The sequence below is a fragment of the Echeneis naucrates genome, chromosome 21 (genome assembly GCF_900963305.1).
Source record: "Echeneis naucrates chromosome 21, fEcheNa1.1, whole genome shotgun sequence".
NCBI lineage: Eukaryota > Metazoa > Chordata > Actinopteri > Carangiformes > Echeneidae > Echeneis > Echeneis naucrates.
Genome location: NC_042531.1, coordinates 7555384 through 7582860, shown reverse-complemented (window position 1 = coordinate 7582860; position 27477 = coordinate 7555384). Strand labels below are relative to the sequence as shown.

The 27477-nt window shown below is 41.4% G+C and overlaps 1 protein-coding gene across 3 annotated transcripts in view; it reads left to right on the top strand.

Moving 5' to 3' along the window:
• The first annotated feature begins 3869 nt into the window (after positions 1 to 3869).
• klf7b (Kruppel like factor 7b) overlaps positions 3870 to 27477 on the top strand; it is a 62409-nt gene continuing 38801 nt past the window's right edge. For 2 of the 3 annotated variants that reach the window (XM_029530463.1, XM_029530462.1), the window contains exon 1: positions 16624 to 17025. In XM_029530463.1, coding sequence (XP_029386323.1) covers positions 16924 to 17025 — 102 coding nt within the window. In that variant the 5' untranslated portion in view covers positions 16624 to 16923. Of the gene's footprint in view, positions 3905 to 16623; positions 17026 to 27477 lie in introns of those variants that run through there. The other variant, XM_029530464.1, reaches the window with a different exon arrangement.

Here is a 27477-nt window from a genome sequence, read left to right as displayed (position 1 = left end):
TGGGGTGAGGGGTTTTTGGGGTATTGGTACATAAATGAAATATTTCTTTCCCCAAAATGAGAGGCTCTATGAATGTATTCATAGAAAACAAAGATGAATGAGATAAACAGCCTGAAGTTGCAGAGCCCCGAGTTGGTGCAGAAATAACTAGAGAACTGCATTCTTAAGCAAGCTTGTCAACACTGAATTAGCATCGCAGCTGGAAGCCCCAGGGACAGAAACACTGGGAAGCCCCCCTTTTTTCCTCTGCTAAAGCGAGCCTGAGGAGGGAAACAAAGCTGCAGGGGAAAAAAGCTCATAATGAGGACTGTTGGTGTACGTCGTGTCTGCAGCTGTGTCCAATTTCAGGCTGCTCCTCCTGCGAAGGATGTAGCCTCTCCTCAGCAGGGCTGAAGGTCAGTGGGCTGAGCATGTTCGGCCCCTCAAATTAAATATTCCATCAAAGATTCAACATCAAACAATAGCTGATATGAGCAGTGCTCATAGTCGGGGGAACAGAGATGTAGAGCAGCTTTAATCTTCACTGGGGAACATGGAAACACCATTGTTTTGAGTGCAATTACAAAAGTGGGTAGTGTATGTATGTATGTATGTGTATATATATGGATGGATTTGTTTGGATTACATTCCTGGCACCTCTGAGGAACACAATGTGTTTTATATCGCGGGTGTCTTCAGGTGGTAGCCCATATTGGTTGTGTTTTGAAGGGTCACCTACAAACGAGCTTAAAGGTGAAGTGAGTTGAAGTTTGTGTCTAAAGGTGAGCACTGCTAAAGATAGTGCAGCCCCAGTTCTTCTGTCTGAGCTCTGCCTTGTGCAGAGGGTCTCCTGCTGCTGTCGCCACTTTAATGATTTTGTGTTGTCCAGAGAATTCAGTTGCAGCCCAACTCATCCTATATGTTTCTTTGATTTCCCTCTCCACCTCAGTTCACATTGTCCGTTATGTATTTTTGTAACTTTATTGCCCACTCAGATCATCTTTGGTAATTCCCATTAAAACCTTCTTCTTTTTCCTTCCAGATGGTGCTGTATAACTGTCTCCAGTTATCACAGGTTTCTGAATTCAACTCACCCACCCTCTGTGTATTTCTGACGCATATTTATCTTCAGCCAATTTATTCTGTGATTTTTAACCTAGTTTTCTATTCCCCTGCTAGCTCCAACAGTTCTTCACAATTAGCGTCCAACACTAACTGGCTCTTAGTTAACAATTAGTGTCCTGTCCCACACTGAAACACTCCCATAATAACTGCTGGTCTCTCCCCAATCTGAAAAATACATAAACACATCAAAGCAATTCAATTAGCTCCCCGCAAACCAGAGTTTACAATATTAAGCAAATGATGCAAAGCATTGAGAAATTGAGAGGAGATGAGATAATGAGACACAACCAGGCTTTGAAATAATATCTGCCAGGAGGGGGCGCTTACTATGAATAGTGTTTTCCAGACTTTAAATGAGTGGTTCTTTCAAAAATGATAGTTATCTGTCTCAGGTTTGTAAATGAACAGTAGAGAAAAGCTATAAAAATGAACGGTTGTTTCTCTTCTGCTTTGTTTTAGATTTTGAAGTCCATAAGAAGATGTACTTTAAATACAAACTCAAGGTAGTTCTTCATCCCCCTCTGTCTGAGGTTCTGCTAACAACAGGTCAGTGAATGGCTGGCTTTTCTGCGACAAAGCAAATCCATGTTTGGGTGATGGGTCCACTTGGGCTGAGAGTGATGGGTGCTTTGTGTCATCACAAAGTCACGGGAATGCAGACGCTTCATATAATAAGCCAATTTCCATGAACTGCTTTAAATGAAAAAGCATGGCAAGCTCATTTTATACAAGATCGGATAGGAAGTTGTTAGGAGGAAGCAAACAGAGTTGATTCCTGGTCTCTGTTAGAAAAGGAGTCCTTTCCTTTGTTGGCGTGGTTGCTCCAAAGTTGATAAATTTCTTATGTATTATATTCCTCTAGTTTCTACCTAAAGCTTTGTTGTGTACTCATAAGAACTAGGTTGATGTTGTGACAGATGTTTGATTCCTACTTCAAGCAGACTGGTTCATTTATAAAGTTCAAAAAGAACAAAAAAGAAGAGAACCATGAGACAGCAAATTATCCTGAAGAAATAGACCTTAAATCATTGATATTACCTTTTTTTTTTTTTTTTAAGGCTGGTGGAGTGAGAGAAAAATGTCAACAGATTCACAGCCTGGGGGCAGAAAACCCTCACCAAGGGCCACCATCTTTTTTTATCTTCCAGTATGAAACTAAAACACGAAAGCAGTAAGTTGCTGCATTGTAATTAGAGCCGGGATAAATCGATATGACTGACGTCTTTCACTTAGGGCATGTACTTAGTATTAAGGCCAGTTAAAATATATTCATTAATACTGATGAGAAAGAGATGGGCTCTGGCCCACAGTCAGTTGGGTCACCATATTCACCTTTATGTAGTGAGGAGGAAGGTAAACGGTAAAAGACAGGGGTTCAAATCCGTTGATCGCTGCTGGATAAAACATTGAACCATAATGACTTTTTGTGATGGCGTGGTCCACTATAGCAGTCACCCCAGTTCGGTGCTGCGTTCACGGATCCACGGTATCTGGCATTGTTGAGCACCAACTGAGACATGAGAACATTTTTAATAGTGGATAAAAATGAACAAACATTTAACCATAAACAGTGAAGACACTTTCAATACACAGTAAAACATTGGGAGAAAGAAAGAAACGACACTTCCTTTAGTTTCCTTTAGTCCATTTTAATTTGTTCAAAGTATAAAATGGTGGGAGCGCAGACATTTAATCGATGTATTTTATTCTCACAATGAGTTGTTTTGACTTTTGCCTTTTCATTTAGTTGACAAAAAGAAGTGTTGAACCTGTTCTGCTCTCTGTTTTGAGCATTACCTGGACCAATTGTAACATTGGAATAGTAGGTAGAAGTTCAGTTTCAGTAAACTTGGAATAATGTGTCGTGAAGGATCTGAACACTTGTTCAGTTTCTGCCAACAGTTTTTATAAACAGGTGAGGTGAGCTGCAAAGGTCTGAAAATAATGATTACCCTCTCAATATAGGCCACATTAGCATCACATTAACCTTTACAAAGTGTGTGTGTGCATGTGTGTGTGTTTGTCTGTGGAGGACAAAAGGGTCAAATTTCTTTTTATGCACTCCCTCCCCTTCCCTCCTTTATCTTCCTCTCCACATATGATTTTGGTTTTTGCATTTACGGTGAAGTAATGAACCACCCACAAGCACCCCCTTTGGACATCCCAGTAACAGACCAATTCACTAATTTATGTTCCTAGTGCAACAAATGTACCAATAAGCAGAACATATTACCAAACAGATATTTTCAGTTCATTAAGTCACCCAGCAAACATACTTGTGTAACCAACTTAATTAAATCAGACAGCACGTCCTCAAACGTGGTGGAACCGGGAACATGAAGCAGGAAGTATAAATATACACATGATCCTCCGCACTGCCTGAGTGTGCAGCTTTGCATGTAGCTCTATTGGCGTGCTTTCCAGATGATCAGAGAGTAGATCAGCCTTTATATTTTAACTTTCATCTGCTTGTGTATGTATTTCTTATTTAATGCTGAAAGCAAAGTGAAGCGGAGTCAAATTCCTCGTTTGTGTGTACAAACGTGGCCATTAAAGCTGATTCTGATTTGCTGTTCTTTTAACTTCAGCATTGTGCCCGGCACTGACTCTGAACTGTGTACAGACTGGTCCAGCTGTGATGCGTGATGACAAACATTGTACTTCTGTAAAATAAATAAATTAAGATTTACTTTTCTCTTTCTACAGCTGAAGGGCTTTCAGGAGTGTTAACACAAACACTGGAGGATCCCTTTGACGAGGCCGGTCTCTGGCAGCTGAATACAGATGAACATCAAATCTGGTAAGAAAGTTTTAGCTGCTGATCGAATCAAACTCCTTTTGTAATGTGTTAAGTCGGGATATACAGTATGTCCTAATTATTTAGTTTTCTGGCTCCACACACTGTATGGCTGAGTGTCAGCCACCAATCCAGCTCTGGTAAACCCTCAGTGCTCTACCTACCCTGCTGCAGGGCTGACCAAACTAGAGTTAAAATGGGAGTGATAATTGGTATTGCGCATGTAAGTGGACAGATGCTAAATGTCTGCTGGATCTGTAAGAAGGTCTTTATTGCAAATGTGATTTCAATCAGACCGCCGTGGTATTTCAGGCCTGTGTTGCTATGAAAGTTTTTGCTCCTTTGTGGAGGAGGGGAGCTATAGATAGTTTGGATTCACGGCATTTGCCGTTGATTATAATAAGTACCACATGTGAGCAAGCATGAAAACAGCCACCGAAATGCAACAAGCTGCTGCTGTGAACTATTTTGTCCTTCTGCCGGGAAAAAGCAGTCTACTTGTCTTTGTTGCTGCTCTCTCTCCTGATGTGTCACTGATGTCTCACTGATGTCTCACGCATGAAATGCCTGGACAATTATCAGCCCTCCACTATCTCCATCAAACTAAAATTGTACACCACCTCTGTCTCTCTCTCTCTCTCTCACACACCCACCCACTCACTGTGAGAATGCCATTGTGTTTCTAATAATGTGAGGAAATGTCCATGAGTAACTGACAGTTTCCTCACTGTGAGTTACCATAGGATTTTTAGAGTACCCTAACTGGCCCAAGGCACTGCTGTGTGTGTGTGTGTGTGTGTGTGTGTGTGTGTGTGTGTCTGTGTGTGTCTGTACAGACACACACAGACCCCAGGTACGTTTGGATAACAAATGTAACGCATCCTTCATTGGAACTGTTTTATTCTTTTTTCAATAACATAAACATTTTCTAAATAATGCAGTTCTGTTTAATGTATTAAAGTTAATTTGTGACTGTAATTATATCACAAACTGTGAAATCAAACTCATTAAAACACACATAAAACAAGCAAAGCTTCTGCAGACATGTCAATTTTCCTTAATGCCTTTTTTTTTTTTTTTTTGCTCACACGAAGTAAAATTTTCTAAATGTATGTATGCACGTTTGTGTGTGTGTGTGTGTCCATCTATTTCCCTCCTTTCCTCCCTCCCATTTTTTTTTTTTTTTTAAGCCCAGCGCTGAGCTACTAATGGAAGACCAGCCTGTTAGAGCAACACACCACAGTTTACCAGCAGCACACTAGGGACACACACTCACACACGCAGGCATACACTGAAAAACGAATACAGATAGATTTAAATTTATTTAGACAAATGATTTATGCAAAAGATTCATGCAAAAACATACCGAAATGCACCACAATACATAATGCACACACACTAACACACACACAGTGGAATACTCTGAAAACAAGCATTCAATTCCATAATAGGCAACTCTCACACCAAACACTAAACACAGCCTCAGACACATCCCAGTAGAGTACACCACCATAGCAACAGCCGGCAAACAGCTAATCTATTCAGTGATGCAGCAGTCGTCTCTCAGTGTGAGCAGAGCTTCCAATTATACTTTCATTTTTTGGCAGTTGTTTTGAAGTCGACATGAAAACCAGCAGAACAACAGCTCCGAAGTTTTCAGTTTAGAACCTCAGCACCACCTCTTAAACATCAGACAGCACAGCCTTCATATTTGGAGCAACTCGCTTTAGGCCGCTTAGTCGTCTCAAACGCTGAAACACTGGAAGCACACACAGGGCAAGCAGTGTTACAGGTTGATTACTTGATGAATTGTGATGGAAACACACAAACAGATGCAAGAACAGGCTCGACATCTGCTTCAATGATAACTTGTAACAACATAAGCGGAGGTAATTTCAGGGCTTCTCGTTTTGTTGGACCTGTAGATGTGAGCTTCAGCTCTGCTGCTGGTGTGTTGGATGGTCAGACAACAGGACTGACTCATCACTCAGCTAGGACTCTTTAGAGGTCAGAAATATTTGATCATCCCAGTATTTTTAATGTAGTCAAGACGTGATTATGCTGACTTATGTTTTTGACCACAAAGTGTCTGATGGTTTCAAATCAAGTCTCACCATCTTTCTCTTTCAATCCGAGGTCAGGTTCATAAAGCTATTTCAGTCTGGTCTATAGTGTGTGAGTAAAATGAAGTGAAATTGAGCCAACGGAGTCACATAAGGCTGTTTCATGAAGTGAACATGATGAACTTAAAGCCCAAAAATACCTGAAGATGTTCCCTCCAGGCTAATTCAGCCCTAAAGGCAATGTTACTGTGCTGACTGGGTGACCAAGTTGGTTTGTTTTTAATGGTTTGACTCTTCACTTTTCATGTAAATTCTTCCAAAATAAACTGTTTATGCCCAGAATTCAAAATATCATTGTCCTGTTAAAAGGGTTAGGGTTAGGGTTAGAAAAAAAAAATAAATCAAGAAGTAAACTTTTATTTGTTCTATTTCAATCTTTCCTTGTGAAACTTGGAATTTGAGTGAGAAGTTTAGTTTCACCTTAAGTGCTCCTTCACACACAAAAGCTTTTGATGAACTCATCCATATTTCATATTCATTGTTATATTCATATTGTATTTATGTACACTTTATTTTTTTATTTTATCTATTCCATTCTTCTCTTACATGCGCAGTTTGCACAGTCTTGCTGTATGCATTTACATTTCACTGTGGGTGCGCCACATGTGACAAATAAAGATCTTCAATCCTGAGGGACCGTTGGAAATATTGTTTTCAAACAACCCTAGAAATTATGACGATATACAAGTGATTTTCAGCATCAAATGTTCTTTTATAAGAAACATAATTGCAAGCAGATTTTGTTTCCTATTAACATAATGAGGACACAATTTTAATTTACGTATTCGGATAGTTGCAAACACACTTTCAACGTGGTTGTTTTCCACCAAAATATCACACACGATTGCTGCACACGATCCAATTTTAGCCTTATGAAACGTTTTAATGGCAAAGCTGCGTGTGAAAAGTGATCTCGTGTAATACAAAAAAGGTTCAGTGACAGCACGTCTGAACATAATCCAGCCAGCAATTACACTGAAAAACTGTTTTCACAAACAGAATTTCAACGAGACAGGGTTGTTTCGGGTCGGTCACCAATTTATTTCCTTTTGTGCAGTAACTCTGTGTTGTGAACAAATTTTTTTTTTTTTTTTTTAGTCTTGGTTTGGTTTTTAAACCACTTTAATTTCGTGACATTACATTCACTCAATCAACTCTGACATGTGGACTTAAACCTTCAGCCATTTTACCAACTGAGCCCCAGCTGCTCGGCTGCATGTCTTTTCTTTTGAAACGTATCATGTGTCTGCATTAATGGCTTCCTGGGAGTCCAGGGTAACCTAATTGAGATCATACAATGTAGAACTGGGCATCAGATTAAAGAGCATCAGCTGGAATCCAAAACTCAATTTTTTTTTTTTGGTCAAGAATCTTGCTTTTCTTTTTTTCTTTCTTTCTTTCTTTTTTTTTTTTTTTTTAAAGGTAGAAAACATTTTTAATCAGTTTTTGGTTTGATGAGTAAGTTTGGGTTTTAGTTTTGGAACATAATATTAATCGAAACAGAAAGAGAAACTGGTCTACAATTCGATCCCATTTACATATTGACCGATTTTGAAGGAGACAACAATTTTTATTTGTTTGTTTGTTTTATATGTAATTAAAATTTTTGAGTGGCACTTTTCTAGACCACAGGGTTTCATCACACTTCCGTCACTCAGATGTAGTAAACTACATGGACAAAGGGAGCAGAGAGGAAGGAGAAAAGGAGCAGAGGATGTGAAAAAGGAGGGAGGGTTTCAGAGACACAGCAGTGTGTCAACCGGAGCCAAGCATAGCAAATTGGACTGAATTTTCCGCCTGTGCGATTTCAATACACAAACGCAGGCGTACATAACCAGGCTTAATAAGTGCCAGGCTAATGCATTGTATAATCTGCTCTAAATTAATATGTTAGACACAATTGACTGGTAATTAATTCCTGTCACAGCATATCCAAATGGGAAGATTTACTTGAATCTGTCAATCATAAAACCCAAGAGCCTGAGGCAGATTATTGCCCAGTGTGATATGGCAGCATAGGGATGATGATGTAGTTATATGTGGTAGTATTTGTCTGATATGTGTAAACATCCATTACCCAGGCCTTTAAACAGCTGTGTGACGAGGGCCGGTCATCAAACGAAGGTCATTGTGATGACAGGATGAGGGGCGAGGCAGCAGCCTTTTTGTTTTATGACTTCATAAAGAACATAATGTCTCGATGGCCTCTTCAGCCATCCAACATCCACCCACCATTCAGTTTCATGGCTTTTCCTTTCCCACACTTGGCTTTCTCCCTTATTGTTTCCCAGCTTTTACCTCGGGTAAAACTGCAGCTACACTGCACACAAAGACTAACACGAAGAGCCACAAATTTTTATTTCCAGAGCTGAAATAATTGACTCATGTGCTCTAATGGCAGCAAGGGTAAAATAGTGAATACGACTGAGGGTGAAAGGAGCTTACACGTGTAATGTTGAAACTTGAAGCTTTTGAATTTATTTTGTGTTAAGATAATGTAGTCTTGCTTTGTTAGTCATGTTCATGAATATATTTCTTCATATATGCTGCTTGGATGGCAGATATGTGATGCCTCTTGGCTATGAGGTCCCATGTGCAGTATTTAATGACAGGCACATTAAGTTAATCCTTCATCTGAGCTGTAACACACAAAAACCACTTTAATGTATTGACCATTTACTACATTTGCAGATGTCTGTATCAAGTGACAAAACCTGATATGATCCAGCTGGGGAGCATAGAAACAAATGTTGCAGTTTGAGTGACTGAATGAATGATCAGCTGATGCTGTGTGACTGTGTGATAAGGTTACACCAGCCGACTGTTGGAGTTTCCTCGTGGCAAAATGCTGTAATGCAAACGAGCAATGCTGACCATGTGGAGTCCTTGTTGACGCATCGCTGCTGATGGGAAAGAGATTTGAACTCACTAAATGTAGCCAAAATCCCAGCACAGCCATTTCATTTTAATTGATGTCTATGGTAAACTTTAATTCAAAACGAGATCACTGTGGAGAGGACAAGCAGCTGCACTCGCATGTCGTTTGAATGAAAACGCCAGCTTTGTGTAATTTTGCTAAATAAAACATCTTTAGAGAGAACAGGGCGATATCCCACTTTAAAGGTGATTGTCAATAGAGCTGACCAAAAAAGGGCTAATGAGTGACAATCAGAATCCACCGGACTGAGATCGTAAAACCAAGATTAATGTAAAAAGTCAGTTTCAATCATTTTCATTTTACTCTCACGCTCAAACTCTTAGTGACACACAAACAATAGGATGAAATCATTCAATTTTACTGTTATTATTATTATTATTATTATTGCATCACTTGGCATTTAATACCAGAGAAATTACTTAATGTTCCTGCTCAACCAATTCGAGCATTAATCAATAAATTGATCAAGGGAGAATGAATGGTTCAGGAGCCACAAATCTTCCAGCTTCGTAAACGAGGATTTGCATTTTTATAACAGCATGAACTGATATTAAAATGGATTAAAAAAAAAAACATAAATGTAGTTGCATGATTGTAATTTCCCATTTAATACTAACGGTAGTCATTGTTCTCATCTCACATGCATGTAGAAGATTTAAAAACACACAGAATGAGAGACAAGTCTCTGCACATGCAGATTTAAAAGGTTTTCTGCTTTTCACCTATTTGCTCATGCCTTTTTCTGGTGTGAAAACAAACACACACGTGAATGCATGCACACACAGACCTGCAGGTATGTGGTTTTTCTTCATTAAAAACCAGAAAGCGCAATTAGCTGCAGAATACGCTTAACCCTGTATTGCTCCCTCAGCTCGAGGATATATTGCGTCTCCTTTCCTATTATTAAAAATATCATAGACATGGAGGGGGGGCAGACAGGAAATATCACAGCTACATGTTTAGCAGTGGAGGTTGGGAAGTGTGTTCTTTTAATGGCAGGAATATATTATTGTTTGTGTGTGTGATTCAGCAGCTCTTTGAGAGCTGTGTATGAACATGTACATGTGTCCTGGATGTCAGCACCATTTGTAGTAAAACATGACACCAGTGAAGTGTCGAGGTGTTGTTAGCTGTGACGGCGTCTCTTCCTCACTGACCAACAGACACACATTGTATTGTCGAAATGTTAGTGTGACAGTTTTTCAGCCTAACGGGGCATCCACCTTGTTACATAGCCAACAAAGGAAACAGCAGCTCTTCGGCAAAGAAGGAACATTTCATGTCTATCTATCATTTCTTGCAAACCAGCTAGCTTTAGCTCAGTGCATCCATCTCATCACTTTCCTACAGTGTGCTGTTGAACATCCTGTTGATGACTGGCTGAGGCAAAAAAAAGGTAGCAGTCAGCTGTTAATGCAAACATTAGCTGAAAAAACCTACATATGCCTCCTTAAAGTGTGTTTCCAAGGTGGCACGGTGGCACATATGAACCTCGGGGGCTTTTTGTGTGGAGTTTGCCTTTTCACCCTGTGCCTACGTGGGAACCCTCCGGGTGCGCTGGCTTCTTCCCACAGTCCAAAGACAGAAGTTAATTGATGACTCTAAATTGCTCGTAGGCTTTTTCTGGGAGCGTGAAGGGTTATTTGTCTCTTGATGTCAGCCCTGCCTGGCCCAAATTCAGCTGGGATTGGCTCCGGCTCCCCCACGACCCTGAACAGATAAGTGGCACAGATAATGGATGGATGTTTAATGTGTTTCTATCCACCTCTTTTTATCGTGTATTTTCAAATTGAGCAACAGAAAACAGAGATGGAAACACTGGTGACTGAGAAAAAAAGAAGAGTTTACAAAACTTAGATTTTGGGTGGCTGAAGTGCATTGGTGAAAAACAAAATGAGCCAAAGTACAATGGAAATGGTGAGACATAAGCAAGTCATGGCAAACAACGCGTTATTATATATTTCCATCTTGTCACCGCCCACTGAAGTGTCACCAGGCCTCATTTAACTATGTCACCCTGCTATGTCCTCCTCTTCTGCGGTGCTTTAATGGTACCCAACTCCAACACTGGCACCACCCACCTGACTAAACTAGAGACATGCTTGTGTCCTACATTAATGGCCATGGTAGTTTCAATTCCAGACATAAAAGATATTTTCCAAAAATAAAATGTGTGATTATGGTCAAAAGCAGTAATGCTGTTTTCATGCAGTTAGCTTTGTTAGCCTTGTCTTTCTAACTAAATGTGTAAAATGTTTCAGTGCCCTAGACAGCGAGGGCCTCCGTTATTTACTCCTTTTTTGAAGCACCTTGTCAGAATGCGTGATGAGGGCCCGAGAATTTACTGTTATAACAGGCCAACTCTCCCCTTTATTTCCGTTAAGCCACTGCTGGTACTGTGCCGTTTGCCCAGTTGTCCTTGTGCTATTTTGAGGACTTGGGTTCATCATATTGCTCATGGTTCACAGTTTGTGGTTTCACCTCTGCTTCTCTGTAGCAGACACAAACGTTCTGCTGCATCGTGATGTCCGCTTCACTGATCCAGCTGCGACTCTCAAAGCAGAACATGGTGTTAGCGTCGCCTCCCTCTGTCAGGGCCAGAGAGGAAGAGGCAGTTTGTGTGTAGTTTGGTGTGTTGTCCACCTTGATTCAGGATTACGTGCATCCCACTGTGCAGGGCGGAGGACTTTGTGTTTGTGGTGTAGTTCTCTGGAGAGGGGAGAGAGCTCAGTCCTCAGGCCTGCCTCAGGGTGTCTCTCAGCTCAGCTGCACAAGTTTTGTTTTTTTTATGTCTTGAAAAGATTAACTTTTTGAGCTTGCTCTGACTTGACCTATGATGAGCATTTTTCTTGTTACGGAGTACATTTGTATGCATATAATGTACTAAGCCTGCAGGAGCAGTACTCAGTACAGCTGTTCAGAGGCTTTAGTCAAGTGGCCACAGTCTGAATTACTGTGTTGCACGAGTCAGTGAGAGAATTGCAAAAATTCACAATATGGTCATATTATTTACTGGCTGCACATAAAAATAAGATTTAATCTGAAGAGTGATGTATTTGTTTCTGTTTTGGTACAGAAATGTATGCTCCTTGATTTCAGGGGTTGCCTGGCAACTTGTTGCTACATTTTGTTCGACTGTGTCCACAGTTGTTTAGTACGTGCTTGTATTGAACTGACTAGAAAATCAATAGGTACTAATAGGAGTGGTCTTTTAAGGGTGACATGTCCAAGTTTCCTCTCAGCTCACAAAAGTTGGAGTGGAGCATGGAGCTCACAGCCAGTCTCAGGCCTTTTCCAATGAACATGTGATTATGTGGAAACATAAATTGCACTCTCTAAAAACTGAGTCACAACCTGGAGGACTTGAAGAGTATTGTTAGCAGGACCAGTTCATTTCTGTCCGTCTCATTTATTTGTTGTGTGTGTACTGTCGTTTGACTGCCAGCAAGAATTTTTTTGTTTCTTTTTTATTCTTATTTTAATAATACTATACTTATAAATAAATAATAAATAATACTTATTTTAATAATATTAGTAATTACTAGAAACGTTGTCCCAACTTTCAGCTCTGATTAGATTATGAAAATGCGGTGATAAAATCCTCCTCCAGCTATTTCTTCTCCTCCTCCCCCTCTCCTTCCAGTTCTTCTCTATGCCAAAATAACACAACACAATAACCAGATTACAACACTGAGTGTGAGTGGAGCTGGACAGCAATGCTCAGATTTTAAAAGGTTGTGTGGTAGAAAGACATGCAGCCCACACAGAGAGATATGCAGCTTTTGTGTTTTCTCCTCTTATGGTGTTCCCTGGTTTTAGCCAAAAACTAAAACGTGAAATTACACTGGAGATCCATTTTGCCGTGAACCATGAAATTCTGTCTCTCCCCTTCATGTGCAGGCTTCTTCTTCCTTCTTTGGCTTTTTGATTTCTTTCATTTTCTTTTTATTTGGAACAACAGAGGAGACAGTTGTTGTAATGAAAGGGTCTGTAGTAGTAGTGAAGCATGGTTTCCCGTTGTGTTGTTGGTATTTGCAGTGCATGCGTTGTCAAGTTAGCAATGTTTTTGTTCATTTGCCTGTGTGTTCTCGTTTTACAGCGTGTTGAGCTCTGTGGTCCACCATATTTGGGGGATATTGTGGTTATGATTTAAGATTTTAGTGACAGGTGGTTAACATGCAGTCCTTCAGTAACTGCTTGATACTTGTTCTGTTGTTTGACAAAACGAAGTGGATAAACATGTAACTGATATAAGCTTTAATGGAAATGTGTCTGTAACCCGGCTGAATGCAAATGCTACACAGTGCAGCGGCGTGGTCAGACACAAGGTATGACCTGCTCATGTTGAATATTAAATTTTACCAAGCTGCTGCATGTGAATCCGTTAAGAGTCTTATAGGCAGCCAGTAGTAGAAGTATTGATCCATACTCCACACACACACACGCTCTCTCCCTTATTTCTTCTGCTCTGGTGGCAGACTGAGCTGCAAAAATCAATGGGGAAAATGTCCTCAAACAGCCCATCCAGGAGCCATCTGGCTCCTGTAGTCCTCAGAGACGGGCAGTATGTCCCCTTGGGACAAGTGTCTGTGTGTGTGTGTGTGTGTGTGTGTGTGTGTGTGTGTGTATGTGTGTGTGCGCGCGTGTGTGTGTGTGTGTGTGTCAGAGAGAGAGAGCGAGCAAGTGAGGGGTGAGCCAGGTACACAACAAAACAAAGGAACGTGTTAATTCAGTAACATGTAAATCCTCAGTATGACTTAAACATCGTGTAGCTGTTACATAAGAGGCAGAGCAGATAGACGGCGTGGTTCACGCCCAGATCTGGAAGTTTTAAAGTGAATGAGGAACATTGACATCATTCACCATAAAACAGCTTACTCTGTAGCTGAAAATTTCTAGCCAGCTTTGCACTCAAGGAAGTAAGGGTGCAAATGGGGAGGGGAAAAAAACCCAAACAAACAAACCACACACTAAAAAACACGAAATGTATTCTCCGAAAACATGTTTGCCCCACCTTGTCCCTCGGCTTTTGGTCTCCATGTGGAATAGTTTAATTATGACCAGATGTAATTACGGCCCTCAGTGGTGTGCGCTCTATAGTGACGCTTTGTTCAATACTAAAACAAAGTGTCAGGCTGCATCACTCGACAAGTTTTGTTAAAAGCAGTACAGTGTTGACGAAGGATGTCATGTTTGTGTTTCAAATTTTGACCTTTTAATTATTGCACCCTCATTAAACCAATTAATGCAATTTGCAAGAGCAACTGGATGTGGTGTGCAGTTTGTGTCAGTCACACTAATGGTGTCAGAGGCAGAGGCAGGGAGCTGAAAATTAGGAGTGATCACTGAAGGTAGGAAGTTAGTGATGATGGAGGAAGGAAGGATACAGCGAGATGAAAGGAATGAAATGAATGCTAAAGAGACTACACAATCGGGAAGATGGCAAGAAGTGATGAAAGGGGGAAGGAGAGGCAGAGGGTGTGATGGAGGGGAAGAGGAGTAAAAAAAAAAATCACGAGGGAAATATAACAAGAGAAGGAGACATGAGTAGAAGGGAAGAGGTGTGTTTGGCAGTGAACAGAAGAATCAGCCCATCTAGTTAATACAACTCAGTAGCCCATCAAATGTTTTTAGAGGCTGTTGAAAATGATTTCAGCCACCCGATCCCTTAAAAGGGGGTTTATGATCTCCATAACATACCAGAGGAGCCAATCTATCTGTCAGCCCGTCTTCTGACCTGACAGGCTGAGCCCGAGCGCAGAGTTTAGTAAAGACTGTGATTGGTCACATCAAACCTGTCTGTTATGATCTTTAATTATGAAGAATGAAGAATTAAAGCAAATAAAGCACCAATGCTTAAACTATCAGGAGCACGAATGAAATCATCTTCACACTCTGCGTTTGTCTGACCAGGATGTTCAGTCACATTCTGAATTCTCAAAATCCCTTTTACGAAAACCTTTTCTGTTTCTAATACAAATCGTCTTTTTTCAATTTCAATTTCTGCTGTGAAATTTATATAAAAGAGGAAAAATCGGCGCTATATAATGGGGTGGAAGGATTCATGTATTTGCCCATGCATGACATTCAGCCGCCTGAATACTTGGACTATGATTTTAAACTTCTGTACAGCCTGTCAAAATAATTTGCCTTTACCTCAATTAATGAATTCTCTATTTCTCATCATGTGTTTTTGTTACCTGTTAGCAAAACAATGCTAGTTTAGTTAGCCACTATAGCTCATCTAAGTGTGAACCGTTGTGCAAACACAATGAGAGGCACTGCATAATGGTGAGATGACATTTTTAACAAAAATCAGGCCTGTCTGAGAGCCACCAGCCAACGGTCAGGTTGTACGTGTCGGAGATAAAGGAGCTGCAGTCACCCAGAAATGATCCACTGCATTGACAGTCAGCCTCAGCACTGACGGATGAACCTTCGTATTCACAGAGCTGCTTAGCTGTGCAACAGCTGAAAACGGCCTGAAGAACGGCCTCACAGACTCATGACCAAGCACTGTGGTCACTGAGAAACCCAATAATGTCAACATTTTTCCCTGCAAATTGCCAAAATTAAATTATGTTATTGGTTGTATGCACCAATTGTACCAATTGTAGATTTCATGTTCCATTACACAACTGGAATTGGCAAATTATCTGACTTTTCCACGTTATAACAAAAACTTGTAGCCTAAAATCCCCCCCTCAAACATTTTTTGCTATTTGCAATTTGCAAAAACACACAGAACATGTTCAAAGACTAAATGGCAATTCACTTCATTGTGTTGTGGGTTCTTCATTGGGTTCTGCTTCCAGTTAACCATTTTTACAGTTTAGTTTGTCCTTTTTCTCAAAATCTACAAACTCTTCCACCACTGCTCTTTAGTAGACAGTTCGTGAATGAGTTGAAGACTTTTGGATGGACATTTTGAATGGAAACACAAAATTTTGATGACGGTGGATTCATTTGCTCTGTAGCAATAAAACAAAAAAATGTGGTAAACTTTGGAGTGAACAGGTGGGCGGACTGAGCCGAGCTCTTCCCTCCACTGCATCCCTGCTCTCCGTGCAGACATCGCCACATGGAAAGCACATGGAGGAGTCTCTGCGGTTGAAACTGTCACACATCACTTAAACAACACACCGTCTCATCTCCAGCGTCACGGCCGCCAGTGGTTGTGAAGCTCAGCAGATTCATGGGGCTATTTACAGCTTTTGTCGGTGTTTCCTCGCGGCAGCAGCAGCAGCAGCCGCACTCGTGGTTTGTCCTCTCTGCCTGTGCAGCCTGTAATGATTGAAAGAGGAATGCTGCTGCTTTTATATAGGCCTCTAAAAATAACTCACCCCTCACTGCCATCTATGGGCCGGACTGACAGCCTCCTGCAGCCAATAGCTGCCCTGCACCTCCCAAAACTCCGCCCATTCCTTAAGTCTAAGCGCCTCCTTAATTGGACGCCAGTGACATCATCAAGCCTATTTACCGTATTAGGTCACGCATGAAATTGATTGACGGGTGGCCCCGCCCCCAGCCTCCCGCCCCTCTCTCGCCGGTCGCCTGGATTGCAGCGGGGTCCAGTCTGCTGCTGGAGGATCAAACCTGGCAACCTGGCAGCTCGTACGGAGACCAATTGGCAATCTGGCAATGCGGAAATAGATCTGGCACCCCCGAGCCCGGACTGTGGAGAGAGGCGTGACAGCGCGAGCAGAGAGCAGAGGGAATAGCACTGACAAAGATAAAATAATCAACTCTTTCTTCCTTTTAGCTTTTTCTTTTTTTTTTTAAATTAAAGTCATTAGGTGCGCTCATCTGCACCAGTTGGAGGTTTTTATCAGCATTTCTTTTCTTCTTTTTTTTTTATTTGACAAGTCTGAGAAGAAAATAGAAGAAGTGCGATTTTTTTAAAAAATCGTTTGGATTCCGGACTTCTTTACTGAGTTTTCTTCTTTCTTTTTGCACCAAACATGGATGTGTTGGCGAATTACAGTATTTTCCAGGAACTCCAACTCGTTCATGACACTGGTTATTTCTCCGCTATGCCTTCCCTGGAGGAGAACTGGCAGCAGGTCAGCGCTGATGCGTTTTCTCTTCTTTTCCGGGAAACTGAAGGGTGTAGAAACTGGGATGAAATGTCATGTGTGCAGTGCTCGGTGTTTGCTCTGTGTGTTTTTTACTGTTTTACATCAGCGGACAGCTCCGGAGCGGCAGCAGCTCCGTATAGTTGCGTCTTTTCTTTTTTTTTTTTTTTTTTTTTTCCGCTCACATGGAGCACGGCGAGGTCCGCTGACAGGAGAAAACACCCACCCACACACACACACACACACACACACACACACAAACACACACAGAGTTGGTGGGGTGAGGAGGGGGAGGATAGAGGCAGTGAGCCTTACGCACTAATGAAAGCCTAATTATGGACAAAAAGCTTAAAAATGCGTAAAAACACTCCAACCATTTTGAAAATCACGCACACGCCTCTCACCCCAAAGTATTACCTTAGACATGCTGAGGGCGTAATGAGACCCGTGTATCTTCAGTGGAAAAGCACAAGCATGACTCTGTCCTGCGAAATCCCCCATGATGGCTCTCAGATTTGAACCAAACCTAAAAAGGACGATCGATCTCCTCCTTAATGTCCTGATTAAATCCCTCTCCCCTGAAAAACCCCAAACAAGCAAACACAAACCCTCAGGTGGTTAAGATCATCATTCTTTGTCTTGTCTTGGAGCTTTTCTTTCACGGAGGACTTTCTGAAGATGAGGTGATTTCTGACTGAGGCAGCGTCTGATCAGGTGTACCTCTGCGTCTTCGCCTCATTGGAAATGAGCATTTCGCAGGTGGTCCGTGTGGAAATGACTGAAGGTGAGAGGCAGAGGTCCACGTTGCTCTGATGGAGGGGAAATTCGGCTCGTTCGAGCTGAATTGTCAAATTGTCACGTGTGAGCGGCTTGCAGGCGTTAAAGACACTGCGTTTCTTGTAACTTTCCATCAAGCTCTGAATGGTGTCTGTCCTGTTACAGAGCCTGAAGTAGACTTTACATCGTCACACTGCTCAGACTGTAGTGAGAGTGGATGATGTGTGGAATAGGAATATCTGGATCCTGCAGTGTGACTGAGGTGATCAATAGACCAGTCAGCCACCCTGGTATGTTTGCATTATCTCTCTCTACCTCTTTCTTTCTGACAGAGGCAGGAAGATGGACACATGTCTAATAGCTAGTGACGTGTTCTTAAATAATATATCCGCATCTGCCACTGTTTGTTTGCAGATAATCCTGCTGAATTATGCATCATCACCCTCTATAGAACATACAGTAGCCTCTGCAGACTGACCCTCTCATGTAAATGTAGCTGCGGACATACATCGAAAGGCCATCATAGGGGTTTTTCAGGTGGGGATGGGATTATTCTGTCTTCACTGAACAAGCACAGGTTTCAAAATGTGGCTGACGAGTGAAAACGGAGGATCAGCTGATTTAAAATATTTTCCCATTAGTTTGCCCCCTTGAACTTGACGAATGGAAGCTGTTAATTGGAAGCCATCTTCAGCCTTGTGTGTTAGTGAGTGTTGTGTGTGCATGTTGTCATGTGTTATCACCTTTATTTGCCATTAAGAATATCCCACTGAGTCCCTGCATGGGATCTACTCAGACGGTCCGTCGTGTGTGTGTGTGTGTGTGTGTGTGTGTGTGTGTTTATTCCTGTTGTCCTGAGTGAAGCCCAGACTGCATCTCTCCTCTCTGACTGCCTTACTGACACAAATTCACACTGCCTTGTCCTATTTTTAGTCCAAACACCACACACACACACTTTTTTATCCATAGTCATATTGCTAATTGATTGAGAGGTTTCATAGAGATTCAGCTGTTTGTTTCATGTCTCTTTTTCCACAGGCAGGCTGGAAAAAGCAGTTTAAATTGATGCCCAGAGACATGAGCGTAGAACCGGGGAAAAAGTGATTCCGTGCACTTTATTCATTCATAGGAAAGTGTTTGTCACATTGCACTTATTACAAATTTTGTTAAAATGAAGTGGAAATACACTGACAGTTGACTTTTGAAATATCAAAAAATGTGGTCTTTGGCTGCCAGTAAACTAGCAATGATTAACAGTAATGGGAGGGACATGCTGCCTTCTCTTTTTTATATCTATATCTATATCTATATATCTATATGGATATACATATAGATATATATATGCCTGACTTTGTTTTTGACAACAATTTAAATGAGAAGAAGATATCAGGTGATCATCTCTGCTTATCCACCACACAGACTGGCCCAGATATAAATTTCACCCAATTCAGTAGTTGAAGCAGCAGAAACTCAGCGTATCGTGTTTTTGTTTGATTGTTTAGAATTCATTTTATGCATTTTTATTTCAATGAATCAAGTGAGTACATGTGATGAGAGTGGAGTCATAATAACAAACCCACCAAAATTCTATTCAACTGTGAGCATTTAGCTGCTTAGCTTGTCTTAACTTGTAGTTTGTTTTTCTGTGTGGTTCAGTCAGTGTCTCCAGCAGCAGCAGCAGCATTTGGCAGCTCTTTCTATTAAACTATTATACGTTCCCCGTCCAGCACCAAACGGCACGTTACTGACAAGTTGCAACAGCCGAATAAAAAAAAATCTGGCAAAAGCTAGCAAATTTCCAACTGATTCCACTGTTAATGCTAAGCTAGGCTCACAACATCCCCGGCTTGCCTCTGTGCTGAATGTAAAGAGATGGAACTGATGTAAATTTCACCCATTTTACCAAAACTACCTTAAAATGTTCATCTACCCTCATCAATGAAGAAAAATCCACCTCAGAACATTTTTGATAGAAACTCAACAGAACGTTTTCTTAAGAGACAAACACTGACAACACACACACACACACACACAGACACACACACATACACACACACACAGTTGGCTGGCATGCACTAATGGAAAGCTATGGTCTGGCAGGACTCATGCCACTTTCAACAGTAATTGGCCGTTTGCTGTCAGATGGACAGAGAAACACGCGCGCGCACACACACACACACACACACACACACACACACACACACACACACACACACACACACACACACACACACACGCACACACACTCACTCAAGAAAATACACACAAACGACCAATTTTCTGTGCGTCATTCATCTTTCCCGCCTGTCCCTACATCATACAACTGGCCTTTGTTTCCTTGTACAGGCTGCTTTTATCAGCTGCTTTGCATCATGGCTAAACATGTGGACCCCCGCCCACTCTCTCTCTCTCTCTCTCTCTCACACACACACACACACACACACACACACAGACACACCTGTCTTTCAGTCTTGTTGGCTCTGATAGCATGAGCCCATGTGAGTATAATTGCTGCATCTTTGCAGGATTGGAATGATGTGATAGGCTTTAGGGATTTGTGTGTATGAAGAGTGGTGTCCAAGGATAAAATGGCAAACCCGGACTTCCAAATTAGATGTAATCCATTTATTTCAAAGCAGAGCTGAAGCCAAAGGCTGATGAGTGAGAGGAGAAAAACAGACGGATGAATGAAGTAAAAACTAAAGCTGAGGTTAAAGGAGTCGACTCTGTGTCTTTCTTATCTTGCATCTTAATTTAAATGCTGTGTTTGTCTGTAGCTCTTTTCAGGCTGATTGATTTATTTGCTCTGATGCTGCTACCGTGCTGTGTGAGACCAACCGGATCTGTGTTTCGGATGCATGAGCCCTCACAGGCCTGCACCCAATATGCTGTAGTTTTCCTTAAGAGCACACTCCGGCAGCATTTTATCTGCTGCGGTTTATGATTGCAATAATGCAGAATAAGCCACTGCATCACTTTCTACGCGATTGTCAGTGTTTCTGCAAAGGAAATGCTCACAAATCTGAATAATCACTGCCGTCTTCCAACGCAACAAGAGCACACATGGCACTCACTTTCCCCACGCAACAACTAATAAGGGGCTGTTGACCGTTTCTGATATGAAGCCCAGAAGACCTTCCCCACCACTGCCGACGCTGAAGCCCTTAATCAGACCCAGTCCCGCTCAAAGTCTACGAAGCAGGATGCTGAACATAATGGTCACTCTGCAGCCTTTCTTCAGTAACCTGTTAACCCACTGCATGAACCATTTGATGAACTGGTTTTCTCTTTCAGTTTCTCGCTCTGTCTCTCTCTCTCCCTGTGGCATGATGCTGGCCTAGGGAAGTTTGACAAGATAATGAATTGCTATGCATGCTGCAGTTTTTCACATTTCACAGCCCAGTAATTCTGTATGTGGGATAGGAGGGGGGGGGTTGGAGGTGAAGGAGGACGAGTGGAAGAAAGGATGAGAGGAAAAGAAAACACCAGTGGACACAATAAAAAAAAAAACAAAGAAACAAATACACATGAGAGGTAGCCAGGAAAGGGAATACAAGCTTTATCTATGGAGTCATCCTTTTTTCCATTTGTCTCTCCTGCTGTCCATCCTGTATCACCCCACGAACACACACACACACACACAGTGTTATGTAATTGTCTGCGGTGCACAGCTGCTTCCTCATAGTCACAGCAGATGAAAAAAAGAGGAAGACGAGGGAGGAAAACAAAGGAATGGAGAGAAAAGGAGGAAATGTACAACAGAAAAGCAAAAAAAAAAAAAAAAGGTGGGAGGGTGAGAAAAGGAAGTTGGCTGTGAATTATGTAATAAGTAATCAGCATATACAACTTTAAGTAAAAAACATTTAAAACATTTATTTCATGTAATGAATACAGAAAATTTAACTTTTTCTACTTTACTGACTTCAAAATAACAATAAATCAACCTGTTTGTAATAAGTAGAACATATTGGATATATCTACATAACTGTTATGGGTGGCTTAATGTATGGATTACTATGAAAATTAATACAGACAACTATGTTCCCTAAACTTTGAATCCTAATGAACAGTAACTTTTCATCTTGCATTGCCAAAAGGTCAAAATTTACACATGTCCAATATTAATGACTAATTGCTGCATTGTCTGCAAACCAGGACAACCTCATTATTCTGACTGAGAGGGGCCGGTGGATTATTGCAAGATCGTTGCAGACCATTGTTATGAATCCTAAAGCAGAAGTTTAAGAAGTGAAACAGGGCAAACCATAAAAATGATGCGCATTAGTGATGGTGGCTTATTCAGATGTAACTGCCAGTGATGATGATTCTGCAGCCATTTTCTCCATTGTGTTGTTCGTTTTGGAAAAAAGACTGCCAAACATCAATCATATCGGATGGAATTGCATCGAAGAGGCTGATTGGATTTTTACCTCAGTTGCTCGTAATTTCTCTCCGTTCATTGACCTCAGCTTGGGGAGATTCAGTCCAGAGCTCCAGTCTGTCTCCATACATCAGCCCCATGATTGACTGACGATCTGTCCAGGGTGACCCACCACTTGTCCACAACATGCAGAGACTGACAAACACACACTGTGACCCTGAACAGGACAGGCTTGGTAGACAATGGGTGGGAGGAGGTCTAAAATATGATTTATAAACACATCTTTATGAGGTACTGTCGTATTTTGATTTGGTGCTTTCATTTCCATATACATGGTGTACGTTGCCAACTGCATATCAGAGAGATACTGAAAAGAAGTCAGATCAGTAGAAATGGAAATCTTTGGCACAAACAGGCTTCCACACTTCCACCAGTGTGGAGGCTGGGGCCAACATTCTCCTCAAAACTAGATTTTCTAATCACTGCATTCATTCACTGACAGTTATTGTCTTTTCCTCATTTTCCTTATTCCTCAATTTGAAATCGCTCGAGTCAAACACACACACACACGCACGCACGAGAAGCCATAATTCAGTAAGTGAATAAGGCATTCAGTCTATGGTGGCAGAGATTAGATAAGAAAGTGAGCAGTCAGACCGCCACGGCAGGAAAGCAGAACAAATGAACTGCGCTCGTGATGGAGAGAGCTTATACTGTGAAAGCCATAGCCCTGATCTTTCAAGATGAGTGGTTTTCTATGGAGGGCAGCTCTCCAGCACCATTCACCATGGAGCCCGATTACTACAGTTTACAAGGAGATTTATCCATTCATCTCTTCATGCTTCAAGTACTCCGTGAACATTAACTGTTCTGTAGGAATAATTATATTTTACATCAAATGTCATGTACTTTTGTGAAAACACAATTTTTTTCTTCATCCTCCGTCTGACATATATAAGAAATTAGTTTGATGATTTTCCGAGGCATTGTCAGTTGACAAAACTGAATTTCACCTCTGTGCATCCAGGACAGAGCTGTTAGGTTCTGTTCAGCAAAGACTGATACAATTTACATGCTCTAACTTCCTACTTTTAAATATCTGTCACCTGTATTTGGATCTGTATTCAGATCAAATCATATAAATTAAGCACATGTTTTTTTGCCATATTTCCAGTAAAAGTACTGCTCTGCAGTACCAAAGCATTGTAATAATTCAAGTATTGTCGGGCAGGAAAGTATTTTTGTTGTTCAGGATTCAAGGTCGAACAACATCTCATCATCTTGGATATTTAGGAAGTTCCTTCAAAAAGAATAACAGAGAGTGTTTTTATTTCACGTTGCGAGCACTCCTCTTGGTGATCACAGCCTGGAATGTGTTGAGAGAGAGACACACACACACACACACACACAGTGTAACACACCTCTGTCTGTGTGTATGTGTGTCTACATCCTGCTGAGCCAGTGTTTGCAGACCGATTGGCTCAGGGATAATAAAGCCCTGTGACCTGGCGTCCATCCAACCCTCCCATTCGCTACCTACCCAGCACTCTGCCAACCCCCCCCCACCCCACCCCACCCCACCCCACTCCCCTTCCTCCCTTCCTCTTTGCCCCCATTCTCTCTCTAGAACATCCTTTTGTTTATGCACATAAAAAAAAAACCCCAGAAATGATAGGAATTTGAAAAATACATGCCTAAATATAGCAAAAAGTCCCTCTTTTGGTTTGAGGTGAAGTTGTTGTGTCAGCAAAGAGAACTTGCAATAAAAGCTGATGGAACATATTTTCCAAGTAAACAATGACATTGTGGGGCCTGCTTTCCCTTCTGCTTTCTTCTTCGCCTTGTTTATTACTGCCACAGTGGAGGTTTTCGTAAAAATAAGTAAAAATTCAACAAAATCACCATGCACCAAGAAGAAGTGGCAGATCAATTCACTAAATACACCAGCAGCGTTGCGATGACGTGTTTTATAATGTCCTGTTATGAAGAACAGTCCCACACATGTAGTAAATGAAAACACACAGATCCCTGTTTTACTTTGCAAACTTTCCTTTAACACATCAGGTGGGAAACACACTCTCTTCCCGTCTCTTTAGTTTGAGGCTGTTACTGAACCAGCAGCCACCAGAGCACTCACATTTACTGTTGGTGTGTGTTTTGGGAATGACATCATTTATAGTGTGCAGAGGATGTTGACAGTGGCAGAGAGAGTGTGTGTTTGTGTGTGTGCGCTTAGCTTGCCAAGGCCTACAGTTGGCAGCAAACCATTCAGGATGCGCACACTTGCACCCATTTTCACATAGATCTGGCAGACTCTGGCGAAGTCTGAGCATGCATAGTTTTGCTGTGAAGCTCGTCTAAGGTCGGTCTGACAGCTCCAAAAAATAAATTCTGTCTTCTTTTGATCACCACCCTGCCCGAAGGCTGTCGACCAATGTCTTTATCAGACATCCGATCAAAAGATGAAAGCATCGCTCGATTTGTGGTTTGTGAGCACTGAAACGGTGTTTAGACTTCTGTGCTGGAGGAAACTGAATTGAGTGGCTTTTTTTTTTTCCTAGTTGTCTGTTTTTCATTGTCACGCCCGGCAGCAGGAACATTTGGCGATTAACTGACGTGAAGAAGTGAAACAACAGTGTTAAGAGTGCTAACTTATTTTATCAATTTATTCCACTCATGAAGTTGTGTATGAGAAGATATCATAAGCCTCATCATTCAGATGTGTGTAACAGTTTCAGTATAGTTTTTTTTATAATTGGACTTGGTATCCTTTAAATGTACACTTATCAAATTTATTCTAGTTATTCAAACACCATTTTTCTATTACTACATTTCCAATATCTAACTTGCACGTATACGTGCGTGTGTATGTTTGTGTATGACTACAAATTTATTCCTGCATGGTTGTTTTTAAAGGAAAAATTAGCTACAGAGCTTTTTTTTTTTTTTTTACCAGGCAGTAAATATGTTTGTTCCTTCTGTAAACGTGGGTATTGAAAATGGGAATCCATTAAGTCACATTTGGAAACAGTCTCAAGCGGTCATTCAAGGAACTGTAGCTTTAGGCATGGCTCCATTTTCAGCCCTGAATGTTGCTGCTGAGCATGAACACAATAACCGACCCACTATCAGCCGTCAGACAGTACCAAGTTACGTCAGTTTTAGAATTATTCATATTATAAACTAATAAAATATCAGTCATCACAATCGGTGAGTCCCACAAACACTGAAGTAACCGTAACCCAGTGAGTGTGTCTGCGTGAAACCAGCTCCTGCTGAAGCTTCATTAGGGATGTCACATCTTTGTTTCAGGGTATTTGAGCATAATATACTGCGTGTGTGCATGCGTGTGTGTGTGTGTTTAGGTGTGTCTGATGTCTGTACTGAGACAGAGTGAGAGACAGAGTTGCAGTGATGTGGGAGTGTGCCAGTGTTCCAGTCCGCCTTTATGCATGCATGATTGGTATGTGTGTGTGTGTGTGTGTGTGTGTGTGTGTGTGTGTGTGTGTGTGCGCAGAGTGGGATGTAGTAAATGGGTCAGATGCAGCATAGGAGGATGACCTTGGGAATTTGTTCTGTTTTTCTTCCCAAGTCTGCCGATGCATTTCTTTGTCAGAGAGAGAGACAGAATGACTGAAAACTGAGTTAATAGCTACAGACAAAAGCTTCATTTGTTGACAGGAACGGAGAGTCTTCCTTAAACTGTTGCCCCCCCAACCGTGGCCTTCATTATCAAATCAATGGCAAACTTTGTGCACATGACTTCTTTGTTGCCTTTCTGGACCTTTATAATTTAGCTTTTATTTGTGCTAATTTCATTTCTGTTCTCATGCTCCCCCTGGCCCCTCTGATTGGTTGGATCCACCCGATAAGATCACTGGCTATCAAACAAACACAAAAAACAGCCGCAGGGTTGGCAAAGTGAACTATCTGAGTCACTAACTGAATCCATATTATGTCATTATATCTAATGTCTCTCCTATTGATGCTTTAAGTGATCTGACTCCGTGTTTTGGAGTAAACTGATTGGATCATTCATTTCATTTGAAGCGAAAAAACAAAACAAAAAAACTTCGCTTCCATTTCCTGTCACTTCCAGCCTAATCTTTCTGTTCCCTAATATCTAAACATCAAGTATTTATTCAGACAAAGACTAAGTGTACACATAATCATTATTAAAGGCTGACATGGCTAAACAGGTGATCGTTTCTCACTACATGCCACATTTGCATTTTCTGTAAGTTTTTCTAAATCAGGCCAGATACAGTTGTGCTGCTGCATGTGGACAAATGGTTGTGGTGTCTGGCCCAGCAGTGCCATGCCTGCTATACTGGGATATGTGGGTCGTCAGCTATTTTAATCCACAATGTTGCCAGGAATACCTGAGGGAATAGAAAAGTGCTGCAGTGTGAGTGTGTGTATTTGTGTGTGTGTGTGTGTGTGTGGAGATAAATGTGGTCTCAGTTCATACGTGCATGAGCAAAGACATGAACAAGGACAGACGACATGTATCTGAGAAGAGGACCTGCTAACTATAATATGGAATCATTTGAAAATGCTGTTTACATGTCAGACGGTTTTTAATAGTCTCTTAAATAACTTATTTTCAGTTGCATTCGAGGTGTCATCTGTTTGCGAAATGGAAATCAACTGAAAGATTAATCAATAATGTCAATACAAATAGAAGCTGCTGTTTTAGCTCACAGTTCTTTTTAAGGTAGCAGTTTTCTCCGCTGCCACATGAGACCAGTGTGTTTTCGACCGTAGCTGTGAGCCCAGAGCAAAGACAAAGAGATGCATTTTCAGATTTATGCACATTAGTATGGACATGGCCTCAGTTCCATTCTGGATGAAAAGCAAACTCCACTTTGATGCCAATTGTAGACATGGCTGTGTGTGTGTGTGTAAGAGGGGAGACATCTGAATTATTTAAGGATGAACTGCAGGACACAGCAAAGTGGAGAAATAGAGGGTGTTTCTCTTTTAGCCTGAAGACAACTTTCTAATACAGAGAGGGCTTCATTGGGCCGCTCTGGAAAACAAACAAACGCACGCACACACACACACACAAGGGTGCACACATGTATGAGTCATGTGTGCACCCGCTTTGCTTTCCAGCAAGGCCAATGAGATCAGTGGCTTCCTGAAAACACAAAGACCTCAGGAAGTAAAGGAGAGAGAGAGAGAGACCCTGGTGTGTTTAAAAAAAAAAAAAAGTGTGATGGCACTAGAAGCTTCCCTGGAGTCATGCATGCCCACACCACACACACACACACACACAC